Source organism: Salmo salar, chromosome 16, assembly GCF_965601325.2.
Source record: "Salmo salar chromosome 16, fSalSal1, whole genome shotgun sequence".
Lineage (NCBI taxonomy): Eukaryota > Metazoa > Chordata > Actinopteri > Salmoniformes > Salmonidae > Salmo > Salmo salar.
The window spans coordinates 76762501-76783463 of NC_138306.1; the positions used below are offsets into that span (position 1 = coordinate 76762501).

The window sequence follows — 20963 nt, forward strand, 5'->3', positions numbered from 1 at the left end:
CAACGACGGTAAGGCTTGTGTTTGTGTGTGTGTTTGTGTGTGTGTAAGTTTGTGTGTACTGCGTGTGTGTACTGTGTGTTTGCGTGTTTACACTGTAGCCTGTGTGTCTCTGACTGTGATTACAATGTCTGTGTGTGTGCATCTCTGTCTGTCTGTGTTCACTCACTGTATAGGCCTGGAGAAGGCCCTGTTGAAGTCTCTGAGGCGGCTGGATGAATTTCTGAGGGCCCCCCTGCCGGAGGAGATCGATGCCAACAGCACAGAAGACCCTCAGGAGTCCACACGCTGCTTCCTGGATGGACCTGACCTCACACTGGCAGACTGCAACCTGCTGCCCAAACTACACATTATAAAGGTACTGCTGCCCAGACTACACATTATAAAGGTACTGCTACCCAGGCTACACATTATAAAGGTACTGCTGCCCAGACTACACGTTATAAAGGTACTGCTGCCCAGACTACACATTATAAAGGTACTGCTGCCCAGACTACACATTATAAAGGTACTGCTGCCCAGACTACACATTATAAAGGCACTGCTGCCCAGACTACACGTTATAAAGGCACTGCTGCCCAGACTACACATTATAAAGGTACTGCTGCCCAGACTACACATTATAAAGGTACTGCTGCCCAGACTACACATTATAAAGGTACTGCTGCCCAGACTACACATTATAAAGGTACTGCTGCCCAGACTACACGTTATAAAGGTACTGCTGCTCAGACTACACATTATAAAGGTACTGCTGCCCAGACTACACGTTATAAAGGTACTGCTGCCCAGACTACACATTATAAAGGTACTGCTGCCCAGACTACACATTATAAAGGTACTGCTGCCCAGACTACACATTATAAAGGTACTGCTGCCCAGACTACACGTTATAAAGGTACTGCTGCCCAGACTACACGTTATAAAGGTACTGCTGCCCAGACTATACATTATAAAGGTACTGCTGCCCAGACTATACATTATAAAGGTACTGCTGCCCAGACTACACGTTATAAAGGTACTGCTACCAACACTACCACCCTGCTGCCCAGACTACACATTATAAAGGTACTGCTGCCCAGACTACACATTATAAAGGTACTGCTGCCCAGACTACACATTATAAAGGTACTGCTGCCCAGACTACACATTATAAAGGTACTGCTGCCCAGACTACACGTTATAAAGGTACTGCAGCCCAGACTACACATTATAAAGGTACTGCTGCCCAGACTACACATTATAAAGGTACTGCTGCCCAGACTACACATTATAAAGGTACTAGTACCAATACTACTAGCCTGCTGCCCAAACTACACATTATAAGGTACTGCTGCCCAGACTACACATTATAAAGGTACTAGTACCAATACTACTAGCCTGCTGCCCAGACTACACATTATAAAGGTACTGCTGCCCAAACTACACATTATAAGGTACTGCTGCCCAGACTACACATTATAAAGGTACTGCTGCCCAAACTACACATTATAAAGGTACTGCTGCCCAGACTACACATTATAAAGGTACTGCTGCCCAGACTACACGTTATAAAGGTACTGCTGCCCAGACTACACATTATAAAGGTACTGCTGCCCAAACTACACATTATAAAGGTACTAGTACCAATACTACCCACCCGGCTGCCCAGACTACACATTATAAAGGTACGGCTGCCCAGACTACACATTATAAAGGTACTACTACCAATAATACCCACCTTGCTGCCCAGACTACACATTATAAAGGTACGGCTGCCCAGACTACACATTATAAAGGTACTACTACCAATAATACCCACCTTGCTGCCCAGACTACACATTATAAAGGTACGGCTGCCCAGACTACACATTATAAAGGTACTACTACCAATAATACCCACCTTGCTGCCCAGACTACACATAATAAAGGAACTACTTTAATGACTTATATCCTCTAAATTCTCATCAACAACTGACTTCTGACTGACTTCTATCACTGACTTCTATCACTGATCCATATGAGCTGTGATTTATTTCTCTCAAAGGGATTCCCATGTTTAGGCTACTTCCTGGTCTGTTTCATGACATCACCTGTGTCTCGGTCCTATCCCAGGTGGTGGCCAGGAAGTACCGTGGCTTTGAGATCCCGGCGGAGATGGCGGGGGTGTGGCGCTATCTGAACCACGCCTACAAGAGGGAAGAGTTTACTAACACCTGTCCTGTTGAGCGCGAAATCGAATTTGCCTACATAGATGTGGCCAAACGAATCAAATAGCGAGAGGGGGAGGAGGGAGAGACTGAGAAGGCCCAATCCCAAATTGTGTGTGTGTGTGCGTGTGTGTGTGTGTCTTTGTGCACTCACAGGTTGGGTTGCACGGCACTCATATGTAGTGTCATGGCTGCTGTGAATGTAAGACCACTAGACAGAGAGGTCTGCATCCATTTCACATCCAGTCCTTGCGGTGCACTATAATATAGGTATATGGTTTCATTGAAGACACAGACACTGTTAGAAATCTAGAGCACGAACTCTAACAGAGTATAGTACTATCTACTAATACTGCAACATTGTAAAACTGTCCTAAAGCAGCCATAAGCATTCATTAGAGTGTTATAACCTCTGTGTCTTAGAGGAATAGCAGAGCACAGGTAGACACGCCATACTTATATGAATGTGCAACACTTTGGCCTTGACCACAGTATTAACCTATATCTAAAAATGAACATACATATACTTTATAAATTCACTTTTCTTTAGTTTCTCCCCCGTCTTATTTTGGCTATCTATGGGTGAATAATAATCAATAGTAAAAAGCTTTTTGATGTCAAGGTCTGACTTTTCTATTTGTACATTTTGTATAAGCAAATCTGCTTTAATACCATTTATATCGAATTCTATTGATCATAACATCACCTGTTCGGGCCTTCCTGAACATGCAGGTTGAATCGGAAGCCATTTTGATTGTGGCGGAAGTGTGTACTGTATCTCTCCATGCACCAAACAAATACTGACACAACCCTGTGTACTCGCCTTATAATCCTCACCAGAGGAGACTTTATTAAACTGATTTCAGAACAGTGATTTGTCTTTGATATTTTTGTTACCTTGCTTTGTGTATCTTTTGATGTATGCCAACTTCTGACAGACTTTTGAATATGGGGTGAACTTTCCCTTTAAACCTCAACCCAGTCACCCACAGTCACCAAGGCAACGGTACAACTGACTCTACTGTGGAACCCGAAACTTAAAAGCCCTAATATCAACAAGCGTAGTTTACAGTGCCACCATGGGTTACCATGGGGACATCCTCTCCAGGAATTCTAGTTTTGCAAGAAGTGTGTAAATCTCTTATGTAAATCTCTACCACCAATGTAAGCAGTCCAGTAACATTACTTTAAACAACCAATGTGTACATAACCTTTAAGACAATAGTCTCTGAGCTTTGCGATGATGCCACGAACCCTTTCAAATGATCCTATGAGCCCCTCAAAAAACAGCAATACATCTGCCCTCAACCTCATGTTTAGCAGCCAACTGCACACAGTTTCAGTCATTTTGGTCATTTTGGACATATTGGTCATTCCATAATGAACAACAGAGAGCGAGAGAGAGAGAGTGAGGGATCTGTAGAAAAATAAACCTGTCTTTATTGTCGTATAGTTTTATCGTGCTTGGGTCATCTTTATTAGAGATCACACACAGCGTTTTCTCTTCTATAAACGGTTAACAGACTTTTGTGCGCATAGGCACAAGTACACACGTCGATGATGGGGCAACCTGATTGGTCAGTACTGTTATTCATGAGCCAATGAAAAGGTCAGTGGTGGCGCCGGGCCTCCGATGCCTCGCCGCATTGGTTGCCTAGTGCCCGGGTGTAGGGTGGGGGTAGGATGGGGTGAATGTTGGTTTGGAGGGTACCATGGATGTTTATAGGGGTGTTTGTTAGGGTCTGTGGAGGATCAGTTTTGGGAGCAGTACTTCCAGAAACACACTGTTGGAGAGAAAGAGAACGAGATAGGAAGTTGAGCATTATCTTCAAATATTAGCAAACATGACAAAACAGGAAACTAGTGACAAAGACTTCCTAATTGACTTTTGTCCCCTTGCTGTCACCTCTCTTGTTGCTGGGCTTCTTGGGTTGCTGTGGGAGGGACTTCTTGAAGTTTCGGCCACTCAGGCTGTCTATGCCGTCAGTGCTGGCCCGGGATGCAGTAACGCTACCTCCAACATCCACAGGAGGCACTGTGGTGGTTTTCACTCTATCTGCCTCAGCTACCTTCAGTACAGTAATAGAAGAAGTCACACTTTAGTTCCAAGCAGGCAGGAGGATCCTTTCAAATGATGTATCACAGGTACAGTATTTAACATTTTATAAAGGAGAAGTTCAGGTTTACAACTTAATGTAAGATGGTTCCGCACCCTGAAAGTAGTCTACGGGCGAAGACAAACTGTATTCCATGGTTAAGTTTTCTTTAAACAGCCACTACAAACATCAGGTAGCTTTAGCCAATCGCTAGCTAACAATCAATGTAGGTGACAGGGGCAAAAGTGCAATGTAAAAGAAATATAAATGGCCAAATCACATTTAAATTAACATTAAACAAAATATTGAGTTGATTTGTCCGTAGAATTGAGAAAAATTGCATAGTTGCCCCTATCACTCCCATTGATTTATTACTTTTTAAAACACATCCGGGTGTGAAAGTAACTATTCTATCCCAAGGCAGGTAGGAATATAATAAACACAAACAGCATTGATTTACCGCTTTCTTCTTTCCTGAATTTCTGCCATTTGCTGACCCTCTGGGCATCATGGTCATCCGTGTGCTCAGGGTGCTGTTGATCGTCCTGCTGAGTTCCTCCAGCGCTGACAGCATCTTCAGGATCTGGGCTCGTCTATCTGGGCTGCTCATCACCGGATCCATCTTCAATCGTCTATCCAGACTGCTGGTGGGTGTGGACGTCTTTTCTGGACCAACAGGGATGCTGGTCATCAGTAGGGTCTTCAGTAGTTTAGAAGCGTTGACCGTTGACGGTTCCGTTCTCTCTTGCACAATTGAGTCGCCTGTAGCTGGACCTGTCAGCTTTATGTCTCCTGAAAGACAACATTACAGACACACATGAACATTCTGTGGTCTCAGAGTCATATTCAACACCTGGCAGAATGCCATCCTCATTCTATAATGCCTCTCATAATGATTCAGGATGATGACACATTTCGCTTTCTCCTCTGTGTGCTCCATGGTGGTTCAGGCCAGGGTTGCTATTCGTAGAAAGTGTCCTACAAATAAAATGTGATTGATTGATTCCACCAAACCCCAGCAGCTCAGAGACAGACCAAGTCTCAGCTCAGAGACAGACCAAGTCTCATCTCAGAGACAGACCAAGTCTCAGCTCAGAGACAGACCAAGTCTCAGCTCAGAGACAGACCAAGTCTCAGCTCAGAGACAGACCAAGTCTCAGCTCAGAGACAGACCAAGTCTCAGCTCAGAGACAGACCAAGTCTCAGCTCAGAGACAGACCAAGTCTCAGCTCAGAGACAGACCAAGTCTCAGCTCAGAGACAGACCAAGTCTCAGCTCAGAGACAGACCAAGTCTCAGCTCAGAGACAGTCTGTTGTGTAATGTAGACATAGTTCCCAGCCTTTCTCAGCTTTCTGTCTGTCCACGGTCTTCAGAGGGTCACTGTGTCAACTGAGCCGTATTGTTATGTGGCCACCAAAAGACCCTCTGAACGTCACAGCGGTCCCATAGCGACGCCATGGAATCCTCCAGTACCAATGTCAGCTAGTGTCGAAGTGGAGAGTGGACACGAGCGGCTTTGAGTGTGTGTATGCTTGCTTGCATTTGTTTGTGTGTGTGTGTGTACATAGGACAAACCCAAAGGATAATTCAGCATTGTGTGGGCGAGGACAGTATTCTAGGAAAAGAGGAGTGTGAGCAACAAATTCTTCATCTATACTCCCTGAATACTTTCATTCAGCCATCTTCGTCCTTAACCGTGATCTCTCCATCCTTCTCTTCCTTCACCTTCTCCATCCCATCCCTTCACTCTCCCTTCAGCCACTCATTCTCAGCATTCCTTCATACTCTCTCCGTTCCCTTCTATTCTTTCTCTCCATCATATTTTCCCTCCATATTCCCTTTATACCTCTACTCTCACCCATCTTCTATCCTCCCTCAATCCCTTAAGTCTCCATCCCATCCCATCCCTCCATCCCTCTCTCCTTACCTCTGTCAGTCAGCAGGGTGGGGGCTGTGTCCACTCCAGCCCACAGAGTCACCAGCACCGTCAGGACTCCCACCAACAGGACCACAGATACTTTCTGCATGACTGCACCTTCTTACCGGAACTTCTGACCGTTTCTGAACCAATTCTGACCACAGCTTCTGGGCTTCAACCACAAGTACCGGTCTGGTTCTAAAGCTCAGGTCTTCGGGTACCAACAAGGTCTCGTTTTAGTCTCAAAGAGCTGAGTTAGCTCTGTCGTCTCCTCGTCTTCTTTAGCTGCGCGTTGAGAGAACCTGTCTCCTGGGGGTCAGTGTTCAGCCAATCGTTTGGGTGTCTGTTAGTCTTCTTGTGCAAAGTCTGTTTCTTAATTTCTGTCTCTGAATTCGCTAACTTGTTTGACGTGCACACACTTGTTGTTCAGCACCGATGCGCCTCTGTGAAGAAGGCTTGTCGAGAGTGTGTGTGTGCAGAAGTGCGTGTGCGAATTTCGCTCTTGTCGCTTCTAACGTAGACCTGTCCCATCCTCTCTTTATAAACCCAACGGTTCCTTCATGACGGGCCAAACCAACACCTCGCCGTTGCCCAATGAGGGGGCTGCTAATTTCTTGTGATCCCGCCCGCTCCTTCTTAGCGGCGTGATGACATTTGGCGTGTTTGGCGTCAGGCTCGCCATTGTGTGTGTGTGTGTGTGTGTGTGTGTGTGTGTGTGTGTGTGTGTGTGTGTGTGTGTGTGTGTGTGTGTGTGTGTGTCAGCGCATCGCTGTATAAGCAGTGATAAGATTCTTCTTAATGTGTTTGCTCAGGGGCCCACAGAGAAAGACCCTCTGACGCAGGAGGGCCAAAAGCCTGTCTCCAACACAAAGTTGGCCCAGACCATGCACACACACACACACACAATGAAAACATTGCAGACACAGAAACACACACACTCTGATAATAATAGACATGAATTGATAACGTCACACACTCACTCAAAAATACTACACACTATTTGTTTGCAAAAGGCAGAGGTTAGCTTGAATCCGGCCAGCAGACTGACCCCCACGCACAAATAAACACATATACCAACAGTCACTCACACACAGCATCACCAAACACACCCACACACAATCATCAAATGCAGACAGACAGTGTTGTGTGACACACGTCAAAGGGAGATGCAGTCAAAGAGAGTCATGTTCAGTCTATAAAAGAGGGGGTTTTCTGCCTGTCACTAAGCTTAATCACACAGGAAGATGACGGTGTACTGGACGCATTGATTGTCCTTCGCTGTGATGTCAGAAAGACGTTTTGAAATGAGGAGAGGAGAGGAGGAGTTGAAAGAGGAGAGGAGGAGGGAGAGGAGGAGTTGAGAGAGGAGAGGAGAAAGGGAGAGAGGAGAGGAGGAGGGAGAGGAGGAGTTGAGAGAGGAGAGGAGAAAGGGAGAGAGGAGAGGAGGAGTTGAAAGAGGAGAGGAGGAGGGAGAGAGGAGAGGAGGAGGGAGAGGAGGAGTTGAGAGAGGAGAGGAGGAGGGAGAGGAGGAGTTGAGAGAGGAGAGGAGGAGGGAGAGAGGAGAGGAGGAGGGAGAGGAGGAGTTGAGAGAGGAGAGGAGGAGTTGAGAGAGGAGAGGAGGAGAGGAGGAGGGAGAGGAGGAGTTGAGGGAGAGAGGAGAGGAGGAGGGAGAGGAGGGAGAGGAGGAGTTGAGGGAGGAGGGAGAGAGGAGAGGAGGAATGGAGAGGAGGAGTTGAGAAAGGGAGAGAGGAGAGGAGGAGTTGAAAGACATGGGCAATAGAATACTGAATATTGTCGAGATGACACTGGTGACAGAGCTGAGGAGTTTACAGCGCATTCGGAACGTATTCAGACCCCTTGACCTTTTACACATTTTTATAAGTTACAGCCTTGTTCTAAAATTGATTCAATTGTTTTATTTCCCTCAATCTACACACAATACCCCATAATGAGAAAGCAAAAACAGTTTTTTTTACATTTTTAGCAGTATTCAGACCCTTTACTCACCTTTGGCAGCGATTACAGCCTCAAGTCTTCTTGGGTATGACGCTACAAGCTTGGCACAACTCTATTTGGGGAGTTTCTCCCATTCTTCTCTGCTGATCCTCTCAAGCTCTGTCAGGTTGGATGGGGAGCGTCGCTGCACAGCTATTTTCAGGTCTCTCCAGAGATGTTAGATCAGGTTCAAGTCCGGGTTCTGGCTGGGCCACTCAAGGACAATCAGAGACTTGTTCCGAAGCCACTCTTGCATTGTCTTGGCTGTGTGCTTAGGGTTGTTGTCCTGTTGGAATGTGAACCTTCGCCCCAGTCTGAGGTCCTGAGCACTTTGGAGCTCAGGATCTACTCTGTATTTGCTCCGTTCATCTCTCCCTCGATCCTGACAAGTCTCCCAGTCCCTGCCGCTGAAACACATCCCCACAGCATGATGCTGCCACCACCATGCTTCACCGTAGGGATGGTGCCAGGTTTCCTCCAGACGTGACACTTGGCATTCAGGCCAAACAGTTCAATCCTTGTTTCATCAGACCAGAGAATCTTGTTTCTCATGGTCTGAGAGTCTTTAGGTGCCTTTTGGTAAACTCAAAGCGGGATGTCATGTGCCTTTTACTGAGGAGTGGCTTCCGTCTGGCCACTCTACCATAAAGGCCTGATTTGTGGAGTATTGCAGAGATGGTTGTTCTTCTGGAAGGTTCTCACATCTCCACAGAGGAACTTTGGAGCTTTTTAAGAGTGAACATCGTGTTCTTGGTTGCTCTTCTCCCCTGATTGCTCAGTTTGGCCAGGCGGCCAGCTCTAGGAAGAGTCTCGGTGGTTCCAAACTTCTTCCATGTAAGAATGATGGAGGCCACTGTGTTCTTGGGGACCTTCAATGCTGCAGACATTTGTTGGTACCCTTCCCCAGATCTGTGCTTCGACCTCATGGCTTGGTTTTTGCTCTGACATGCACTGTCAACTGTGGGACCTTATATAGACAGGTGTGTGTCTTTCCAAATCATGTCCAATCAATTTAATTTACCACATGTTGACTCCAATGAAGTTGTAGAAACATCTCCAGGATGATCAATGGAAACAGGATGTACCTGAGCTTTTATCTAAAATTTTGAAAAACCTGTTTTTGCCATTTGTCATTATGGGGTATTGACAGTCGTGAAGAGGGCACAACAAAACCAATTCCCCCTCTGGAGACTGAAAAGATTTGGCATGGGTCCTCAGATCCTCAAAAGGTTTTACAGTGGCACCATCGAGTAGATCCTGACGGGTTGCATCACCACCTGGTATGGAAACTGCTCAGCCTCCGACCACAAGGCACTACAGAGGGTAGTGCGTACGGCCCAGTACATCACTGGGGCCAAGCTTCCTGCCATCCAGGACCTCTACACCAGGTGTCAGAGGAAGGCCCTAAAAAATGTCAAAGACTCCAGCCACCCTAGTCATAGACTGTTCTCTCTGCTATCGCATGGCAAGAGCGCCAAGTCTAGGTTCAAGAGGCTTCTAAACATCTTCTACCCCCAAGCCATAAGACTCCTGAACAGCTAATCAAATGGCTACCTAGACTATTTGCATTGCCCCCCCTTCTACGCTGCTGCTACTCTCTGTTATTATCTCTGCATAGTCACTTTAATAACTCTACCTACATGTACATATTACCTCAAATACCTCAACACCCCGCACATTGACTCTGTACCGGTACCCCCTGTATATAGCCTCCACATTGACTCTGTACCGGTACCCCCTGTATATAGCCTCCACATTGACTCTGTACCGGTACCCCCTGTATATAGCCTCCACATTGACTCTGTACCGGTACCCCCTGTATATAGCCTCCACATTGACTCTGTACCGGTACCCCCTGTATATAGCCTCCACATTGACTCTGTACCGGTACCCCCTGTATATAGCCTCCACATTGACTCTGTACCGGTACCCCCTGTATATAGCCTCCACATTGACTCTGTACCGGTACCCCCTGTATATAGCCTCCACATTGACTCTGTACCGGTACCCCCTGTATATAGCCTCCACATTGACTCTGTACCGGTACCCCCTGTATATAGCCTCCACATTGACTCTGTACCGGTACCCCCTGTATATAGCCTCCACATTGACTCTGTACCGGTACCCCCTGTATATAGCCTCCACATTGACTCTGTACCGGTACCCCCTGTATATAGCCTCCACATTGACTCTGTACCGGTACCCCCTGTATATAGCCTCCACATTGACTCTGTACCGGTACCCCCTGTATATAGCCCCGCTATTGTTATTTACTGCTGCTCTTTAATGATTTGTTATTCTTATCTCTTACCTTTTTTTGATGTATGTTCTTAAAACTGCATTGTTGGTTAAGGGCTTGTAAGTAAGCATTTCACTCTAAGTTCTACACCTGTTGTATTCAGCGCATGTGACAAATATGATTTGATTTTGATATTGTATGTCAATTTTTTATAATGTTTTTATTTATTTCACCTTTATTTAACCAGGTAGATGACCAGTGAGCTGAGATAAGGGGGGACTTTACCTAGCAGGGTCTTGTAGATGACCTTGAGCCAGTGGGTTTGGTGACGAGTATGAAGCGAGGGCCAGTCAACGAGAGCGTACAGGTCGCAGTGGTGGGTAGTATATGGGGCTTTGGTGACAAAACGGATGGCACTGTGATAGACTGCATCCAGTTTGTTGAGTAGGGTATTGGAGGCTATTTTGTAAATGACATCGCCGAAGTCGAGGATTGGTAGGATAGTCAGTTTTACGAGGGTATGTTTGGCAGCATGAGTGAAGGATGCTTTGTTGCGAAATAGGAAGCCATTTCTAGATTTAACTTTGGATTGGAGATGGTTAATGTGAGTCTGGAAGGAGAGCTTACAGTCTAACCAGACACCTAGGTATTTGTAGTTGTCCACGTATTCTATTGATGAAGAAGATTTATTTAATCCATTTTAGAATAAGACTGTAACGTAACAAAATGTGGAAAAAGTAAATGGGTCTGAATACTTTCCGAATGCACTGTGTGTGTGTGTGTGTGTGTGTGTGTGTGTGTGTGTGTGTGTGTGTGTGTGTGTGTGTGTGTGTGTGTGTGTGTGTGTGTGTGTGTGTGTGTGTGTGTGTGTGTGTGTGTGATTTGTGGTTTAGACTTGTTGCTGGGAGGAGAACATTCAAACTGAGAGCATCAAGCTATTCACTACCCTCTGTCTGAACGGAGTCTCTCGACCGAGACTGGGTGTGTGTGTGTGTGTGTGTGTGTGGGACGGTGTGTTCCTTTCCTATCCATTCATCATTCCTGATGGTCCTAAAAATCCAGACTGTCTGTCTCTCTTTGTCTGTGTGTCTCTCTCTCTCTCTCTCTTTCTATCTCTGTCTGTCTGTCTTCGTCGCTTTCTGTCCCTCTCTGGCTCAGCCTCTGTATTTGTCAGTCTGGGTCAGAGCCTCTGCTAAAGGAATCAAATGTCAAATCTAATCTGTCTCTGGTTGGTCGTCAGAGGCAGTTCTAATTACTAATGACTAATCTACCATGTATAATGCGTTAGCTCAACATTTCCCCACCTCTCTCTCTCACTCTGACGCCTATTTCACCAGAAGACCAACGATTCTTTAAATGCTGATGATATTCAATGGCAAATTGTTCTTTAGCCATTATGCACTTACCATTTCATTATATTTCAATTACCATATGAATCAGAGGCACAACTTTCACTGGGGATGGGGTGACATGTCCCCCCTACATTCAGAAATGTCATTTTTGTCCCCCACAGTTTTTCATTTGGAATGAGATACAAACAAGGCAACAGTGTGCTTTAGGACCATGTGGGCGCTTCCGAGCGGTCGGGTAGGCTGTTTGGAGTGTTTATCCGACGGGATACAAAATATGTATACATATATACTAAAGTTGTGCCCCTGATATGAATATTGTGCTGTAAGGTAAAGCTTAACAAGGGACTTTATAGTGGGATCTCTCTCTCTCTGCTGTTACACCCTGTGGCCACTGAGAGGCAGTGTTGCTCCTCCACAGGACAACAGCAGGTGCTTCCACTGTACATTTTTTTTACATTTTAGTCATTTAGCAGACGCTCTTATCCAGAGCGACTTACAAATTGGTGCATTCACCTATAATATCCAGTGGAACAACCACTTTACAATAGTGCATCTAAATCTTTTAAGGGGGGGGGTTAGAAGGATTACCTTATCCTATCCCAGGTATTCCTTGAAGAGGTGGGGTTTCAGGTGTCTCCGGAAGGTGGTGATTGACTCCGCTGTCCTGGCGTCGTGAGGGAGCTTGTTCCACCATTGGGGTGCCAGAGCAGCGAACAGTTTTGACTGGGCTGAGCGGGAACTGTGCTTCCTCAGAGGTAGGGAGGCGAGCAGGCCAGAGGTGGATGAACGGAGTGCCCTTGTTTGGGTGTAGGGCCTGATCAGAGCCTGAAGGTACGGAGGTGCAGTTCCCCTCACAGCTCCGTAGGCAAGCACCATGGTCTTGTAGCGGATGCGAGCTTCGACTGGAAGCCAGTGGAGAGAGCGGAGGAGCGGGGTGACGTGAAAGAACTTGGGAAGGTTGAACACCAGACGGGCTGCGGCGTTCTGGATGAGTTGTAGGGGTTTAATGGCACAGGCAGGGAGCCCAGCCAACAGCGAGTTGCAGTAAGGGGCTCCATCTCCAGTCCTGGAGAGCAACTGGCTGTAGGGTTGTGTTAGCTTCCGAAGGTAATGCCTAGGGCTTTAGCTCAGCAGGCTTATAAAAAAAGAAAGATACAGATTCATACTCTGTTTTAAGCTCCCAAATAGGGACATTTGGTTTCAAGGTGAGCATAGCTGACAACATTTCCGCCATTCCTTTTGCTCACTTTCTTTGTCAAGCTTCACTTTTAGGCGGTGCAGAGATCTGTGTACAGCCTCTCTTTCTGCATTAGTGTTGAATATAACATGTTCTAAAGTGATATGAGAGGAATGATTCCAACAGGAAAATGGAGAAATAGTGAAACTGGGGAAAACGAGGGGATGAAGTAAATGACTGAGAGGAAGAAGAGAGGACCTGAGGGAACGAGGTGAGAGAGGAACTAGGGAGTGATAAAGGAGTGTAAGGGAAAAGACAGGATGGACAGATGAGGAGGGGGAGGTAAGGAAGGTCAGGGCTAAGAAGGAGATGAGAGAGAAAGAAAAGAGCGATTTGTTTTCAGTGAAACGTGAGCGTTCTCCCCCACTTAGCAGCGCCGCAGCCCTACAGCGGAATCTATTACCATGTGTCAGGATGAAACCAGAGACTGAGAAACACAATAAGGGCAAGACCTGAATGTTTGTGTGTGTGTGTGTGTGTGTGTGTGTGTGTGTGTGTGTGTACACACGTGTGCTGTGTGTGTGTTGGCTATGAGCTATGATTGAATGGACATTACTCTATGATCGTGTGTGTGTGACTGCTTGATTTTGTATGTGTGTGTGTGTGTGTGTGTGTGTGTGTGTGTGTGTGTGTGTGTGTGTGTGTGTGTGTGTGTGTGTGTGTGTGTGTGTGTATACTGTATGTTAATAATGTGTGTAATAGAATAAGCTGTTCATACTGCAGGGATAAAAGCTTTTAGACTGATGGAAAGTGATGGAATGGAAAGCAAAGCAGTTTGGGACAATTTAGTCTGAGAGTGATGTATGTACAGTGAGGGGAAAAAGTATTTGATCCCCTGCTGATTTTGTACGTTTGCCCACTGACAAAGAAATGATCAGTCTATCATTTTAATGGTAGGTTTATTTGAACAGTGAGAGACAGAATAACAAAAAAAAATCCAGAAAAACGCATGTCAAAAATGTTATAAATTGACTTGCATTTTAATGAGGGAAATAAGTATTTGACCCCCTCTCAATCAGAAAGATTTCTGGCTCCCAGGTGTCTTTTATACAGGTAACAAGCTGAGATTAGGAGCACACTCTTAAAGGCAGTGCTCCTAATCTCAGCTTGTTACCTGTATAAAAGACACCTGTCCACAGAAGCAATCAATCAATCAGATTCCAAACTCTCCACCATGGCCAAGACCAAAGAGCTCTCCAAGATGTCAGGGACAAGATTGTAGACCTACACAAGGCTGGAATGGGCTACAAGACCATCGCCAAGCAGCTTGGTGAGAAGGTGACAACAGTTGGTGCGATTATTCGCAAATGGAACAAACACAAAAGAACTGTCAATATCCCTCGGCCTGGGGCTCCATGCAAGATCTCACCTTGTGGAGTTGCAATGATCATGAGAACGGTGAGGAATCACCCCAGAACTACATGGGAGGAGCTTGTCAATGATCTCAAGGCAGCTGGGACCATAGTCACCAAGAAAACAATTGGTAACACACTATGCCGTGAAGGACTGAAATCCTGCAGCGCCCGCAAGGTCCCCCTGCTCAAGAAAGCACATATACATGCCCGTCTGTTTGCCAATGAACATCTGAATGATTCAGAGGACAACTGGTGAAAGTGTTGTGGTCAGATGAGACCAAAATGGAGCTCATTGGCATCAACTCAAGTCACCGTGTTTAGAGGAGGAGGAATGCTGCCTATGACCCCAAGAACACCATCTCCACCGTCAAACATGGAGGTGGAAACATTATGCTTTGGGGGTGTTTTTCTGCTAAGGGGACAGGACAACTTCACCGCATCAAAGGGACGATGGACGGGGCCATGTACCGTCAAATCTTGGGTGAGAACCTCCTTCCCTCAGCCAGGGCATTGAAAATGGGTCGTGGATGGGTATTCCAGCACGACAATGACCCAAAACACACGGCCAAGGCAACAAAGGAGTGGCTCAAGAAGAAGCACATTAAGGTCCTGGAGTGGCCTAGCCAGTCTCCAGACCTTAATCCCATAGAAAATCTGTGGAGGGAGCTGAAGGTTCGAGTTGCCAAACGTCAGCCTCGAAACCTTAATGACTTGGAGAAGATCTGCAAAGAGGAGTGGGACAAAATCCCTCCTGAGATGTGTGCAAACCTGGTGGCCAACTACAAGAAACGTCTGACCTCTGTGATTGCCAACAAGGGTTTTGCCACCAAGTACTAAGTCATGTTTTGCAGAGGGGTCAAATACTTATTTCCCTCATTAACATTATAACATTTCTGACATGCGTTTTTCTGGATTTTTTGTTGTTGTTATTCTGTCTCTCACTGTTCAAATAAACCTACCATTAAAATGATAGACTGATCATTTCTTTGTCAGTGGGCAAACGTACAAAATCAGCAGGGGATCAAATACTTTTTTCCCTCACTGTATCATTATCTGAGCTTGTGTGTGTGTGTGTGTGTGTGTGTGTGTGTGTGTGTGTGGTGTGTGTGTGTGTGTGTGTGTGTGTGTGTGTGTGTGTGTGTGTGTGTGTGTGTGTGTGTGTGTGTGTGTGTGTGTGTGTCTGTGCTCTGAGGGCAGTTCAGTTGTCACTCTACACCCCGCGGACGCTGTGGCTCACCAGAGGCCAGTGTGGTTCAGAGGGGTTTGGAAACCTCTAACCACAGCGTGTGTGTGTCTGTGTGTGTGTCCAGTGTGGTTTGAATCACAGCCTTCTCTGACACGGTGTAGGATGGAGCCAACCGACCAGGAACACCGGCCTTCTCTGACACGGTGTAGGATGGAGCCAACCGACCAGGAACACCGGCCTTCTCTGACACGGTGTAGGATGGAGCCAACCGACCAGGAACACCGGCCTTCTCTGACACGGTGTAGGATGGAGCCAACCGACCAGGAACACCGGCCTTCTCTGACACGGTGTAGGATGGAGCCAACCGACCAGGAACACCGGCATTCTCTGACACGGTGTAGGATGGAGCCAACCGACCAGGAACACCGGCATTCTCTGACACGGTGTAGGATGGAGCCAACCGACCAGGAACACCGGCCTTCTCTGACACGGTGTAGGATGGAACACCGGCCTGCCTGCCTGCTCCCCTTGCCTTCAGACAGCCACTGATATAGCTACACGATTTGAGAAACTAGCTTCCAGACACCAGACTCCATGATAATGGAGGAAACTATCAGGAAACGACAGGAGGAAAATGAGAGCATGTGAAAAGAGGTAAAACAGAGAAAATGTAAAAGATTGGAGGATAGGAGAAGAGATAGAGATGAGTGGAGAGAGAAAAGTTGAGAAGCGGAGAAGAGAGGAGAGATGAGAGGACAGATCAAGACGAAAAGAGAGGAGATATAGAGAGAGGAGAGGAAAGATAGAAGGGGAGATAGAGAGGAGAGATGAGGAGAGGAGAGGTGGAGGAGAAATGGAGGAGGAGAGAGAGAGAGAGAGAGAGAGAGAGAGAGAGAGAGAGAGAGAGAGAGAGAGAGAGAGAGAGAGAGAGAGAGAGAGAGAGAGAGAGAGAGAGAGAGAGAGAGAGAGAGAGAGAGAGAGAGAGAGAGAGAGAGAGATAGATAGATAGATGGATGGGGAGAGGGCTCCCTGACATGTAGTTAGCTTGGAGATGTGTCGTGTCCTGAAGGATATGGAAAGGGACAATCCTGTGATCGCTGTCTATTAGCAGACACTAATGGTGGGTCCATCGATGGGTTGGGTAACACAGTCACCTGTTTTTTAGTGCTAACTGCTGCATTCCCGCTAGCACATCAATCATTCTCGCACTCTCCCCATCGCCCCCCGACGCACAACTCTAAATATTTAATCACCCACCCCCGAAAAAAAGAGAAAAGAAAGGAAAAAGGAGATGGAGAGAGAGAAAAGAGATTGTCTCAGTTCATCCTCTCACACTGAACCACTTCTCTCTCTCGCTCTGTCTCTCGCTCTCTCTCTCTCTCTCTCTCTCTCTCTCTCTAGTTGTCTGTTTCATTTCTCTCACCATCTCATCCATACTGAAAGGGGGAAAACTGTATGACCTTAAATTGGGGAAAGCAAACATTTATTTATTTGTATGTGTTCCGCTGAAAGTTAGAGTGCACAGCAAAGTTTCACTATATCTGGTTCCATTATGAAACATGAAAGGATATCACACAGGCTTCAAATCTCCTCAAAAAGAGTTGACTTTGACAAGCTCCCACCTACTTCACCCATCCTCCCCTCCCCTCCTCCTCTCTTCTCCCCTCCCCCTCCTCTCCTATCCTCCCCTCCCCTCCTCTCCCCTCCTCCTCTCCTCTTGAGGTCAGTGGCTACCTGAGCTCTGGGCTCCAGTTGCAGCTGTAATTAAAGGGTATGTAACATCACACGGAAGGGTGTCGAATGTCAGGAGGGTGAAACCCAACGCCCCTCCTCCTGCTCCCCCATTAACGCGGATGAATTATACATACACACCCCCACTGGAGGGAGGGAGGGAGGGAGGGAGGAGGGGAGGGAGGGAGGGAGGAGGGGACAGGTGGGTGGGAAAGACAAGAAGGGAAAGGGTGAGAACACTCTAGGACCTAAAAGGGTTCTTCGGCTGTCCCCATAGAAGAACCCGTTGAAGAACCCTTTTTGGTTCCCGGTAGAACCGTTTTGGTTCCAGGTAAAATGCTTTTGAGTTCCATGTAGGACCCCTTTCCATAGAGGGTTCTACATGGAACCCAAAAGAGTTCTACGTGGAACCAAAAAGGGGACAGCCAAAGAACCCTTTTGGAACCCTTTTATCTAAGAGTGTAGAGGGAGAAAAGAAAAGCTGTGTGAGTGAAATAGTCTATGGTGATGGGTAATGTACTCTAGCAGGGTGACAGGAGGGATAGGGAAAGAGAGATTGAGGGATATAGAGGGGGAAGAGAACCCCTCTTTTCCTTTGCTCCATCACATAATTATCTACAGGGTCAGAGGTCACAGCAAGACGGGTTACCATGACAATGACAGGCGATGTCTCGGGTGATGATGTCACAGTGGGACAGATCTGGTGTATCGATCGCCTCAGAGTCCTACTGCAAAAATGACATTGTACCACTGCTGCTGACATCTCTCTCTCTCTCTCTCTATATATATATATATCTCTCTCTCTCTCTGTGTCTCTCTCATGCTCTCTCTCTCTCTATCTCTCTCTCTCTCTCTCTATCTCTCTCTCTCTCTCATTTTCTCTATCTCTCTCACCCACACACTTTACCTCTCTCTCCTCTCTTTACCTCTCTCTCTATAACTCTCCCCTTCTCTCCATCTTTTCTCTCCATCTCTTCCCCCTCTAGCAGAACTCTTTCTCTCCCTCCTCTCTCTCTCCCCCTCTCTCTCTTTCTCCATCTATTCTCCTCTTTCCTTCTTTCTTTCTTCCCACAGTATGAGTAATGCTGTGGGTGAGACAGTAATACCACTGATTGACTCTATGGTTGATTGATGGGTGCTTTAGTGGACTGAGGTCTGGCTCATACAGAGAAATAGAGGACAACAGTCACAGGGAAGAGACAAAGGCAGGACGGCCTTCTACAGTCTCTGTAAATGCTATTGGTTATGCTTCAATTTACAGACCGCTATACCTGGTATTTTCCTAAAGACATACTAAAATGACAATTCATTGATGAACATGTACAATCTGGCAACAGATACATTCATTACCAATTGATATGAATAACCCAGGAATTTACAATAATACCTAATTGGTTTTAATAACTGCACTCACTATCATAAATATCTGCTATGTCGAACTTAAATGACCTTAGTGGATCAGGTCTTAGACTTGCTGCCTCCCAGCTATCTATTAATAGTGTATCTCCATGGCGATATGAGAGGAGCAGTAATACCCAGGAAGTATGAGGTTACCTCCAGGTTCAGAACAGAGATGACCCACCTGACAATACCTGTAGACATCACACTGGCCAATAATCTATTCCCCTACAATACCTGTACACATCACACTGGCCAATGATCTATTCCCCTACAATACCTGTAGACATCACACTGGCCAATAATCTATTCCCCTACAATACCTGTACACATCACACTGGCCAATGATCTATTCCCCTACAATACCTGTAGACATCACACTGGCCAATGATCTATTCCCCTACAATACCTGTACACATCACACTGGCCAATGATCTATTCCCCTACAATACCTGTACACATCACACTGGCCAATGATCTATTCCCCTACAATACCTGTAGACATCACACTGGCCAATGATCTATTCCCCTACAATACCTGTACACATCACACTGGCCAATGATCTATTCCCCTACAATACCTGTACACATCACACTGGACAATGATCTATTCCCCTACAATACCTGTAGACATCACACTGGCCAATGATCTATTCCCCTACAATACCTGTACACATCACACTGGCCAATGATCTATTCCCCTACAATACCTGTACACATCACACTGGCCAATGATCTATTCCCCTACAATACCTGTACACATCACACTGGCCAATGATCTATTCCCCTACAATACCTGTACACATCACACTGGCCAATGATCTATTCCCCTACAATACCTGTAGACATCACACTGGCCAATGATCTATTCCCCTACAATACCTGTAGACATCACACTGGCCAATGATCTATTCCCCTACAATACCTGTACACATCACACTGGCCAATGATCTATTCCCCTACAATACCTGTACACATCACACTGGCCAATGATCTATTCCCCTACAATACCTGTAGACATCACACTGGCCAATGATCTATTCCCCTACAATACCTGTACACATCACACTGGCCAATGATCTATTCCCCTACAATACCTGTAGACATCATACTGGCCAATGATCTATTCCCCTACAATACCTGTAGACATCACACTGGCCAATGATCTATTCCCCTACAATACCTGTACACATCACACTGGCCAATGATCTATTCCCCTACAATACCTGTAGACATCATACTGGCCAATGATCTATTCCCCTACAATACCTGTAGACATCACACTGGCCAATGATCTATTCCCCTACAATACCTGTACACATCACACTGGCCAATGATCTATTCCCCTACAATACCTGTAGACATCATACTGGCCAATGATCTATTCCCCTACAATACCTGTAGACATCACACTGGCCAATGATCTATTCCCCTACAATACAGAGCCGTGCTAGGCACTAGACGGCCATGCTAGAGAGGAAAATGGTGGCGATATTGTTAGAGCTGTTGACAAAGTAAAGGTGTGTTCTGATTAGGGTTAAGGGTGTAAGGTTAGGGTTGGTGATTGAAATAGGATTAGTGGTTAGACAGCGCTATACTTCTGTCCTTGACGACCATAAAGTCACCTACCGTGAACTTCATCCCTCTCTCTATCTCTCCACCCCATCCCTCTCTTTCTGTCTCTCTCCATCCCCCGTCTCTCTGATGGGATATCAGGAAGAAATCTGTTTAGGGATGTCCATGTTTCCATGGTGATGGATGGCTGTATGGGACGGTGTGTGTGTGCGTGTGTGTGTGTGTGTAAGAGCGTGTGTTGTGTGTGCGATCAATCAAGTGTGTACGTGCGCTCATAAGGGTTAACTTTAGCGACCCTGAGTCTGAACAGAAAACATTTCCAGAAAATAATACACTTTAGCCGGCCAGGTCTGAGAGAGAGAGACTGAGTGAGGAGACACAGCGCTGGCTTAATTCAACCACAAAGGAATCAAAATCAGGCTGTTAGAGAGAACTTTCTCTCTCATGTTTGCATTTACAGTAAGTCTCCAAATCTTCTTCTTTACACAATTAGAACTTACTGTAAGCTTCATTGAAGAGCAATCCTGGAGCAATTATATGATTATTTTCTTCTATTATTAAAACGTTCTCTCTCTCTATCTCTCTTCATCCTCCCATCATCTCCCCTCTCTCTCTCCCTCTATGTCTTTCTCTCCTCCTATAAGTGATTTCAGATTCCCAGTGACTTTCCAGATACCTGACCAGGCAGATCTGT

General features: G+C 46.2%; 2 protein-coding genes across 3 annotated transcripts in view; one reads left to right on the forward strand and one right to left on the reverse strand.

The window, feature by feature from the left end:
• LOC106574727 (chloride intracellular channel protein 4) overlaps nt 1-3056 on the forward strand; it is a 13120-nt gene extending 10064 nt beyond the window's left edge. For both annotated transcript variants that reach the window (XM_014150742.3, XM_014150745.3), the window contains exons 4-6: nt 1-8; nt 174-355; nt 2092-3056. The exon at nt 1-8 is cut by the window's left edge and continues 99 nt beyond it. In XM_014150742.3, coding sequence (XP_014006217.2) covers nt 1-8; nt 174-355; nt 2092-2253 — 352 coding nt within the window. In that variant the 3' untranslated portion in view covers nt 2254-3056. The remainder of the gene's footprint in view (nt 9-173; nt 356-2091) is intronic.
• Nucleotides 3057-3143: 87 nt separating this feature from the next.
• LOC123727876 (uncharacterized) lies at nt 3144-6697 on the reverse strand. The gene is made up of 4 exons (XM_045697852.2): nt 6211-6697; nt 4743-5074; nt 4093-4255; nt 3144-3970 (listed from the first exon to the last, which is right to left on the reverse strand). The coding sequence occupies exons 1-4, from the start codon at nt 6308-6310 to the stop codon at nt 3939-3941; spliced, it is 627 nt and encodes a 208-aa protein (XP_045553808.1). The 5' UTR covers nt 6311-6697; the 3' UTR covers nt 3144-3938.
• Between the last annotated feature and the right edge of the window lie 14266 nt (nt 6698-20963).